Raw genomic sequence first — 11,783 nt, forward strand, 5'->3', positions numbered from 1 at the left:
TGCATCAACACTGTATCGCTCTTCTGATCTCACAGCTCCAAAGTGATTCTGCATCCTGATCTGAGACATTAATTCATTCAACCGACCCTGGAAGAGAAAACAACACAAATACTGTAAAATATCCACCAAAAACTTTGTCCCAAGCGTTGGATTGACAAGCCAAAAATACAACTTGATGGAAATGAAGCTTAAAAGGCAACATGTGTTGTTTATCTCAAGGATGGCCAACAACTCATGACCGCTAATGGTGTCACATTATGCTTTGGCAAAGGCAGTAAAGAGTAATAATGCTTGCTAGCAAACATGGATGTTAACAATGCAGGTTTCAAACTTAAAACAAAAAAAAACCCTGCATTTTGGGGAGCAACATTGAATGTAAACACTTTAGTTTGTTGAAACCTTCCCAGGACACCTTAAATAATAAATAAAAATAAATAATTGCAATGTAACCAGATCGGGTTAGCGAAAATAATACTAAAATACCAATGAAAACGGTTTTATTTCCTGAATAACTTCTAAGTGATCGACCAACTGTTCTTACAGGATATTGAATTCATTGTTGAAAACCAATTTGTTTTGGTAATATATCATTTTCAAACAGAGTAAACCCTTTTTATCCTGATTTGCATTCTAATAAGAGCTTGATGAATGGAAACATGTCCACGGTCGGCTTGCATGTATAACTTGTTGGTTTAGGCCAGGGGCGGTTCTAGCGGGGCGGGGGCAACAGGGGGCCATAGCCCCCGTAACACTGACCAGGGACCCCCGTGGCGCCGCTCCAAAAAAAAAGCTTACAATATTACAATTTATTGGAACTAAATCAAATCGGAGACCCGGATGTACAAAGGAGATTAAACTGTTCATTACCTCATATAAAAGCAAATACTGTTTATGTGTTTTAATTAAATTGTAACTTAAATGTACTAAAACAAATTACCAATTACTAAAACAAATACCAATTACTGTATTTTATGTTTATTTTACACAATAACTTTATACTGTCTTTGTAACCCGCTTTTATTGTGCCCCTCTCATGACATAACTGGCCCCAGCCTGGCCCCCCTAGTCAAATTGGTCTAGAACCGCCACTGCTTTAGGCATCCTTACCTTGAACTGCGTGGGCGCATTCAGCTCAGACTGAATGGTATCCAGTTGAACTCTGAGATGCTCCTCGTCCACTTGGATAGCATAGCCACTTTTTCTCTGGATTTCCTGTTTGATTAGCACCTGGCAGGAAAACAGGGATGGGAGGGAGGAGTGATAAATATCAAAGAAAATATTGGACACGCAGACAGTGCCTGGGCATTCATTCAAACTCTAAGTGGGGAGATGTCTTTTATCACAGACCTTGTCAATAACCAACTAAATGTGGCTGAACAAAGAGAGCAGCTACCTGCAGCACCCTGTGAGAGAGATCCATCAGCTTCCTCTTGTACTGCGCAATCTTGGCCACTGTTGTCGCCTGGTTCTTCTGCAGCTCACTAATGTCACCAGAAATAATCTGTATTCCATGTGTTTTTTGTGATGAGTATTTGTTTGGGAAAAACGAAGGGAGGTAAATTAACATTTGACATTTCTCTACCGATAACATTTTTAATAGAAAACAATTTAGCTCAACAACAAACTATGTTCAGTTTTTCAACTCAGTCCTACACAGTTTCCCTCAACAAATAGTGAGTGGTGAGTTCCCTTTGCCACTATAATATTAATGAAGCTTGTTAATAAAGATCCTTTCACGCAAGAAACGGAGCCCGAAGTTCTCTAAAATAGGGAAATAAGACACAAAAAGAGCTTCGCATTGATACACATAAAAGTAAACACTTGTGGCTGTATTTATAATATTTATTTTGGCTATAAACAACCTGTTGGCAGCATTTATTGGACATCTGTGTACTCTGTCCTTGACACCACAAACTCAAAATACCTTTGTTGATTATCGGAAGGCACTGTGCCCATGTCCAGCGAGTCTTTCTTTGACATTTGGAGAGCTAAAACAGACAGCCGTGTTTTCACTTACATCCACTCTGGTCTGGTGCTGTTTGGTCATCTGCTCCTGGAACTGCAGCCTGCGAAGGAGCTCCTTGAAACCCACCATGGGCACTGGTATGAGTCTGGACACATTTTTAAATTAAATTTAATCATGCATTTCTACATGATGTTACTTAATGTCATTTTTTTTTATCGCAGAAAATCAACAGGCAGAAAAGAGGTGCATAATGGACAATGTTAAAGCATGTCAGAGCCATGGAAACACTTCTAAATCTCTTGAGAAAAAAGGGCTGTTTAATTGAACTTTAATTCAATATATATAGGAAGTCTAGGCAGCGGCTGCAAACACCCAAATCTGAGCAAATGTATAACACTAAACCTCATAAAATATGAAGCACTGATTTGGTTGTGTGAAGCTTCTTTTAAATGAAAACGTGCATCCAATTAGGCTAAACGTGCAAAAAGAGTAGCTCTTTATTGCATAGGTGGTGCAGGGAGTTAAGAGGAGAATTGATAAAGACATATGCACTAAAAACTGCAGTATACAATAAAAGGTCAGGTGTGCAAGACTATTATCAACACCATGGGTGCAACAAACTTGCCTGCTTTATGTCATGCTCAACTTGGAATGGGGCTTGAGAGAATTATATACAATCTTAGCTCTGATTTAGCTAGCATTTAAGCAGTTGGTACAGTAAGTGTTAACCAGGAAGGTCAAATGCAAGTATGTTGGTTGAAATGAAAATGCAGTAACTAGAGGATCTACTCCCCGTCATCACATTGTTCATAAACCCCCTTTGTTCACTTACTTGTCTGGCTCAGGGTTGTCCACCTTAGCCTGCTCCCAAATGATGGGGTCCACTCCTAGTGAGAGGAAACAACATCCTCAGAAGTAAATAACTTCTAATCACCAACAAACTAATTCAAATCATCAAGATGATGACACAACTATGCATTTACCTGCAGGTGCATTCTGCAGCAGCTGTTTGAGCTGAGCTGGAGACAGCTCTGTGCGCGTCCCCGACATGGCCACTCCGATCGATGCGAGCTGGGCCTTGATGTTGCCCTGCTCCAGATAACTGAAGAGTGTGGTGGCAGGGATCCGCTTGGAGGTGCCATTAGGAGAACGCTCCACCACGTAAATGATCACCTCAGTCCTAGGGCAAAGAACACACAAACATTTCATTACATTTTTTTGATTTATAGAATTTATTACACCTAAAATTCTTGCTTTGGTTTAGGACCAAAATACATTTCTGATCCTTTGCTACATTATGAACCATCCAGACCTATATTGGGTTGTCAGGGACGGGTCTGCTTTCTGTTCCCAGAGTCAAAACTAAATGTACAATCAGCGTTTTGTTTTACACTCCATCTATTGGGAATAAAATACCAGAAAACTTCACGTCTGCTGCCAACTCTCAATTCTTTAAATCAAGGCAGAAGATGTGTTTTTTTTTTGCCAAAGTGTTGCTTATTTGCAAGCACTTTAAATCGCTTTGTCGTTGAAATGTTGAACATAAATACAATTACATTTCCTTGTCTTCCAAGTGTGTTATAGTAGTGAATGACATTATAGTTACTTACTGGTCATTGGGCAGGGCTTTGACACCATCCACATTGACAGTGAGAGACTGGTTGCTTCCCAGGACTTTGTGAAGAGTCTCCACCAGCTGCTGCTGCTGCGCTCGCACATCAGCTTCCTTTTTATTGAGAAGTAAGGCCACTAAACCGTCCTCATCCTTACTCACTGGGACACAGCTATAGCCCACCGCCTAGGAAACAAATCACAGAAATACAATTTGACGAAGTTCAAAAGAACCTAAAGTACACTTCAAAACACTTTTATAAACTATCGGTCATTACCTTGAACCTGCAGAATGGGTTCTCCTGCGTGAAGTCGACAGGTTGGTTGTTGTTGCTGTAGTAGCCCTTCCCAGTGCCCCAGTAAGCCTGCAACTGGTTCCATTTGGCTAAGATGGTGTCACGTTCATCTCCTAACAAGGTGGGGGCTGACAGAGCAGTGACCTGCTGGTACAGCTGGGTGGTCTGAGCGTGAGCCTGCTGCTGGGCCTGCTGCTGGGCCGGCTGACAGAACAAGCCTCCTGGTAGGGGGCAGGTGAGGTCAAATATCACGTCTGATTGTGTAGTCCTTTACATTTCCTGAAACATCTTTATGGTCTTGTATTAACAGGGTAATACTACAAAAGTCTCCAAAAATGTCAAAACTTAAACAGTATTTTATATTTGCTTCAACTGCACATTTGTATTGATGACGATAATAATGCTGATTTCTGTAAACATGTGATTGTTGTCGCCCTCTGCAGGGATAAGAGGTAAATCGTTTGTAGAGTTGTAATGGAAGTTTGTGTGTGACCCTGCTGAGAAAAGAATTATAGGTGGCTGGATTTTGAAATGGTTTGAATTCCGTGTTTCTTTTGCTGCTCAAACGTACTTCAATGTGATTATCGTCAGTGACGAGCCGACTATTATGTGCTTTTAATTTCATTTTCATGATAATACTGCCTAAGAAACTGATAATTAACTAACTGAGAAGCAATTTCAGATATAAGCTTGAATTTTCTGTATTGACAACAGCTGTCCTTGAGATCCAGGTCTTACCTGTCTGCTGCTGAGTGGGCTGGATATTAAAACCTCCAAACCCTCCCAGGGTTGTTGTTCCTAATCCAGTTCCAAATCCTGTTCCCCCAGCAGGAGCCACGGTACCAAGCCCAGAGGAGAACCCAAAACCTTTGTTCTGTGTGTTACCAAACAGGCCTCCTAAAACAGAACAAAATATCAACAGTGAGAAAAAATATCCTACGTTTTTTGTTATTGGAAATGTGTTTTTTTAAACGCTGTATGCACGCAACTTGTATTTCCTTGACATAAACATACATAAAGAAAAGCAATAAGAGTTACACTGCTGACCTGTGGTGTTGGCAGGAGTACTAAAGCTAAAAGTGGATCCTGGTGCAGGTGCAGTTGTTGCAGCTGCCCCAAAGCCACCAAACGTACCTGAAATGTTAAGCAAATCATGCCAAGTGAGATGGAGGAGGTGATACAAAAAGGGTTGAAAGATAGATAAATGGAGTGAATAAAAAAAAAAATGAAAGAGCTGACTGTCTCCTGCATATAGGGAGCTTAAAATCACGACAGAGCTTTGAAGATTAACAGAAAGGGACACTGATTTTTTGCTTATCTTTTTTACAGAGAAGGTGAAAATTTACTAGATTTGCAAAGAAATCAAAAGGTGAGTGCATGATACAACATTTTGTCTCCTCATGCAAATGGAAACTACGATGCATGGCACTTTATGAGACAAAGCCACAAGTGAGATGAAAAATCACTGCACCACACAGATGTGGAAATGGATGAAAATGTGTTTACAGACAGACTGTACTGATTCATTAATCACAAAGGTCATCTACCTGTGCTAGCCAGGCTATTACCAAAATTGAAAACAGTGCCAGTGGTGGTTGCTGTACCAAAGCACCCCACATTAACGCTGACTGCTGCTGGGTTGGCATTTAAACCAAACCCCCCAAAACTAAACCCACCAGCCGTGGTGTTTCCAGCTCCCAGCCCCCCAAATCCTGCAGCCAGCGGAGGCAGGCAGCGAGAAAGAGAGAATGACATGAAGGAGTTAAAAGGACAAAAGGTCAGGCCTCATATGGGACTGCATATATTGTAAACACAGTCTTCAGGTACCTTAAAAACCATTGCTTTGTTTATAACACCTGTATCTTACCAGTGTTGGTGGAGCCAAAACTGAATCCTGTGGCTGGTGCAGCAGCAGCGGTGGGGGCTGCCCCAAAACCAGGAGCTGTAAGAGCTAAAAGAAAAAAGCAGACAAGAACGGCAGTGAGTTAAACTGGCAGACAGAGATTTGGATATAACCAGGGCTGTGTGATAACTACCAATAGTTATCACAAGATCAGTTCATTTTCTCTATGATTTCATATCGATGTTGTTTGATCATAATGATTCCAAATCCACATGTTGCTAAACGACATATGCCAAGATTATGGAGTGATCTTTTACAGAAAGATGGAAACCACAAATGGAGACAATTTGGGAATATTGATAAATAAAAGGATCATCTCTTACTCATATAGACTAATCTGCACATAGACCCTGAGCTAGTCTAATAGGAGTAAAAGGGAGTTTACATTAAATAATGTTGAAAATGTACTGCATTTCATTTTGAGATACATAAATTGGATGAAATTAAATATTTTCTTATGTATTTTAGACTGAAAATGTGTACCTATGTAAGGTGAACTTATAAATAACACATGTTTATTGTCCATTTTGATATGCTTGTTATTTGCATTGGTTACTGTTTTTATTATATGTTATAATTTGTTTTCAATTATTATTTACTTTCATGTTTGAAGAATAGAACTTTATATTGTAACCCTTTGTAAAGGAAGCTGTTTTACTATATCAAATTACTTTTGGAAATAAAAGACAATGTGAGAAATAACTAATTAAAGAATATATTAAAAAAAGATAACAGTAATACTAATAACGTCATTAAATCCAATACAAACTATGTTTATAATTGAGTTCTTAGTGGGTATTTGCATCTTTGGGTTCAAGAAAAGCGCTATAGAAATACAATTTATTATTATTATTATTATTATTATTATTATTAGCGTAGTGCTGGAGTACATTATGTTGAGGTAATTATACTATTCTGCCCCTCAGATGTAAATGCCAGACAAAATAATAAATACAAGTATATCACCACTGCAAACTAATAGCTCAATCATAACAATGTTTTTAAAGTGATACCTCTCCTACAGTGTCAAAGTAAACTGAACATTATTATGCATGTAGAGGCAACATTGTTGTATTGAATACGCATTAAATGTACCTAATGAAGTGGCAGGTGTATAAGTTGCTGTTCCTACGAATCTGGATGAGACAGACCTAGTCGATCTCTTCAATACAACTGCCCAACAACAAAGCCGAGTAGCTTTGATTATTGGGGCTCAGATGAGGAGAGGTACCCTCTTTAGTGACCATCGGATCTGTGGACTGCTGCTGAGCCAAATGTTGCCGTTGATGCTGTAGTTTTGGCACCAAATGAACCGAATGAAAACCCGGACGTGCCTTCACATGAACATAGAGAGTGCTATGAGTGTTGAGTGTCGTGACAGTTACATTAACGTACAGCTACAACGGATTTCAATAGCTAGCAGAGGTGGGAGAAGGGCTCAGATATTGTACTTAAGTAAAAGTAGAAATACTAGAGTGTAGGAATACTCTGTTACAAGTAAAAGTCCAGGGTTGCAGTCGAATAGTCCATTTACAGTTGCAAAAATATGAACCCTTTGGAACTACCTGGATTTCTGCATAAATTGGTCATAAAATGTGTTCTGATCTTCATCTAAGTCACAACAATAGACAAACACAGTCTGCTTAAGCTAAAACCACACAAACTTATATGTTTTTATTGAACACACCAGGTAAACATTCACAGTGCAGGGTGGGAAAAGTATGTGAACCCTTGGATTTAATAACTGGTTGACCCTCCTTTGGCAGCAATAACCTCAAACGTTTCCTATAGTTGCATATTAGACCTGCACAACGGTCAGGAGGAATTTTGGACCATTCCTCTTTACAAAACTGTTTCAGTTCAGCAATATTCTTGGGATGTCTGGTGTGAATCGCTCTCTTGAGGTCATGCCACAGCATCTCAATTGGGTTGAGGTCAGGACTCTGACTGGGCCACTCCAGAAGGCNGTCCATTTAGCTTAGGAACCTTCCTAACGGAGTGACCCGGAAGTACCTCAGTGGCAGCGATGACAAGTGCTGTTCGAATTCTCCAGATGATAGGAAAGGAGGTTTCAAACTTATTTTATAACCTCCTTTAGCTTAGGAACCACTGGACCTCCCTTGACGAAAGGAGAGGAGAAAATGCTGCCCCACAATGCCTTGCAGACGCAGCATTTGCCGTCACACAACATTCGGCCGTTCACGGAAACAACCGATTATGACCGAGAAATTATATCATGAAAGTTACGTTTTAAAAGGGTAACTTGTTTTGAACGGTAATCAGTATTATAATCAAAAAGAGAAATATGAACGTTAGTTTTTACTGAAATGATCAAATAAAGTCAACATTTCACAGTCTTTACTGAGCTGTGAGCTTTGTTCAACTTTTAAAAAGATGTTTGAATGGTGATATACACAGTGATAGATGTTAAGGACTAACGTTTATAACAAATACATTTGTATTGATTTTAAGATATTTTCATAGTTCATACAATCATACGTATTGGGATCATTTGTATTAATGTGGACCGGAGGGAGAGAGTGACGAGCATAAGTTTCACTTTCCTTTTTTATTTCAATTCCAACTTTGGTCATGAAGAATATGTTTCTCTGTTGTCCCCGTTCATAAAGCATAAAGCAACAGCATCAGAGCACGGTGCAGAGTCTCTCGATGAGTTTACAGTAGTCCCTCGTTCTTATTATACATCCATGTTGTAGTCCGCTGTATAGAAAACTGTAGTTTCCATAGTTTCCCCACAGCAGCAGACGCACATTTATGACGTCTGCTGGCGCATCATAAACACGTTGGATAGTGAAAGTGCAGTCGGATTCTCTAAAGCACCGCAGTCTCTTCTCCTAAATCCTTTTGAATTCTCCTATCCACTATCCCTTAACCCTGTGACGTTTCACTCAGAGGTCAAGGAATAGGAGATAGGGTTAGAACCTAGGAGCTGATTTTTAAACTATCCGAACGCAACCCCTCCAACCTGCACGAGTAGTTGTTGCGTGAGTCCTAATATTGACCTACGAACTATCGGACTGGGGGTAACATCAGGGAGAACTTCAGGAGGCCTTATGAGGCCGGCCCGAGGCTGCCCTCGCGGTTGGGAGCGGGGACCGGTCCTGTTCGGGTTTCGTATCTTGATCCGTGTAGGACGTATTGTCTGTGCTCTCGTGCGGGATCATACCGAGTTCATGGCGGAGCGGGGAAGTTGTTCCGTCGTATCTCTAAAGTTAAGTGGAGACTTTTGCTGGAGAGGTCTCTACGTACCAACGAACCTTCGGTCCTCACCCTCGATCGGCCCGGGAGGGCGTAATGATAGCGATTGTAACCCTGGGTCCTACTACCGCGGATCCTCCCTAGCTGGATGTGCGGCTTATCCTGGTGTGATTGTTGCGGATTTTTGCTTTCGGACCCACCAAGGCAGAGTTTTTTGTAGTTACTTCTTCACCCCAGACCGTCTAGTCAGACGTACGCTCAGCCCACTGGGACTGTCTGACGGCTTGTAATATTATTGGTGGACGGAAATATATCTGGGTGGGAGCCTTCGTCGAGAAGCTGAATCCTGGTCTCCCTACGCCCGTACCGATTGTCTGTGGGCTAACCTGGAGACTGCAATGTGTTCTTCTTGCTTCTTCGCTCGTAAACGGCGTGACGTAACTCCCCGAAGGTTCCAAAACCCCTTTAACCAGAGGACGCGTTTCAGTAACACCCCTAAAATTCTGGGTACTCAGATGAGTACACGTCGAGTTTTAAAAGAGGATTGCTTCATGCTAGGCCCGTATGTCATCTGTCAAAGGTTCATACGACCTCTAACCTTGTCATGAAGCCGCCGTGAGCTCACTGCATTATTACGAAACTTTTATAACCGAGGACGTCGTCCAAATGAGCGTAACTCTTTTGTGGGTGACGGGACGGTTTTGGTGAGTCGGAAAATTTATCCGCACTAAAACAAGGGTTTGCATAAGGACACTTCGGCGGGGATGGACTAACCATCCAAAGTCGGTACCAAGTCGTGCTCCTCACTTTTTTCTTTACTGTGTAAACGAACGTTACATACATAGTCGTGTTGATTAATGATGAACATGTGTCTGTAAACCTTAGTAGTCAAAAAGGAGTTAAAAAGAGTTACAAGTATAAACCAAAAATTTATTACTATTAACACCGGTACATTTTTTTTTTGTAGTCGATAATTCTCATATAATAAACATATTACGGAAAGCCGAAGGACAGTAATCCTGCAACCCTTGTACATTACCGATACCATTAGACTAACTAATCTTGGAAGTATAGGAATTTGACGACCCTGTAAAGCGCGTTATGTAAAATAACAGATGAGAAGTGAATGAACCAGTCGTACCAGCCGTAACTACATGTCTCGGCTNGCATCATAAACACGTTGGATAGTGAAAGTGCAGTCGGATTCTCTAAAGCACCGCAGTCTCTTCTCCTAAATCCTTTTGAATTCTCCTATCCACTATCCCTTAACCCCGTGACGTTTCACTCAGAGGTCAAGGGATAGACGATAGGGATAGACGTTAGGAGCTGATTTTTGGACTATTCGACCGCAACCCTGCATTCAAAATGTTACTCAAGTCAAAGTACAAAAGTGTTGGCATGAAGATATACTTAAAGGTGGGGTAGGCTAAAATAACTGGATGGCCAACCTGCCTGTCAGCCTTCCATCTGTGCACAAACGTATCTCGTGCCCTCATTGGTCATGTGCGCATTCGTGTGTGTTGGAGGAGGGGCTCTGTAAGGAAGTCTGAAGGAAGAGGCAGACTCAAGCTGGTTTCTCCATTCTTACCTTCCCTACCTTTAAAGTACCAAAAGCAAAAGTACCCTTTATGAAAATTGGTTGATTCCAGAATATATATATGTTTTGTTTATAATTATTGATACATTAATGTGTTATCAAAGCTGGTAAAGCTAGTTTCAGCTAATTTGCATCACTTTTTTAGACTGCAGGGTAGCTTGTGAATTTACTCCAGGTGTAAATAAAGTTTTGTTTTGTGTTGTGTTGATTACATTTCACATCATTAATCCAAATCTGGTAACTACGGTAACTAAAAAGCTATTAAATAAACATAGTGGAGTAATAGTACACTATTTACCTCTGAATTGTAGTGGGGTAGAAGTCCAAAGTAGCAAAACATTGAAGCACTGAAGTACATGTTTCTCAAAATTGCACATAAAGTACTTGAGTAAATGTACTTAGTTACTTTACACCACTGCAAACTCGAAGCTCATATTTTAACGTTGACATGAGTAAACTTGAGGATTGTTCATTAGCCAAAACAGCTAACGTTAGCTAAGGGCTAGCTACATCATAACGGGACACATGCAGTAAGGTTGGGTATCAAAAGAGAGCCGTTTACTTGAAGCCTACTTGAAAGAGTTAAAGCATTCCCAAATCTGGTTAAAAAGCCATATGCAGGTCTCGGATAGAGAAAACATATCGCATTATTTATTTTGTCGGCCGGTAAAATATCCAACTCTCATGACTGTTGACAGACACTTGCGCTGTCAGTTGACCGTTTATTAGTGTAATTGATCGTGAATGTACACCAAAATAACACTATTTAGAAACTATGTAATGAGCATCTTTCTTTGCAGCATTATTAAACTACTCCCAGGTTTATTAAACTTACTTGCTGCAGGGTTAGCCGCTGCGCCGCCAAAACTGAACGCCATGTTGTCTTCTTCTTCGTCTTCGCAGTTCTTCTTCTGCTTCTTTAACGGCGGTTAACATCCGGTTTAGAGGCGCTTTAGCGCCATCATCTGATTAGGCGTGTTGATTGGGTCAATCCAAAACCGCATTAAAAAAAACCTACATGTTATTTTCCATGCTTGTTTTACAATCGACTCCTATTATAAATCTCCTTTTCCAGATCAGCTACCCTAGCACCGTATCATATATAAAACATTGTATTAACCATGGCCTGTGCTCTGTCACATGCTCAGTAATCATATTAATGTCAATTCAGGCATCCACAATTCCCACAGA

The 11,783-nt window shown here is 40.6% G+C and overlaps 1 protein-coding gene across 1 annotated transcript; it reads right to left on the reverse strand.

Annotated features, from left to right (window-relative positions):
* Positions 1–6: 6 nt before the first annotated feature.
* Positions 7–11,513, reverse strand: nup54 (nucleoporin 54; the record flags this gene model as incomplete). The annotated part of the gene is made up of 13 exons (XM_010783026.1): positions 11,428–11,513; positions 5,741–5,824; positions 5,550–5,585; positions 4,921–5,007; positions 4,612–4,770; positions 3,856–4,094; positions 3,577–3,764; positions 2,950–3,146; positions 2,799–2,853; positions 2,018–2,111; positions 1,394–1,501; positions 1,108–1,227; positions 7–87 (listed from the first exon to the last, which is right to left on the reverse strand). Coding segments are annotated over exons 1-13 (1,491 nt in total), but the record flags the coding sequence as incomplete, so codon positions are not given.
* Positions 11,514–11,783: the final 270 nt, after the last annotated feature.

This window comes from Notothenia coriiceps, unplaced genomic scaffold, assembly GCF_000735185.1.
Source record: "Notothenia coriiceps isolate Sejong01 unplaced genomic scaffold, NC01 NC01_scaffold00000645, whole genome shotgun sequence".
NCBI lineage: Eukaryota > Metazoa > Chordata > Actinopteri > Perciformes > Nototheniidae > Notothenia > Notothenia coriiceps.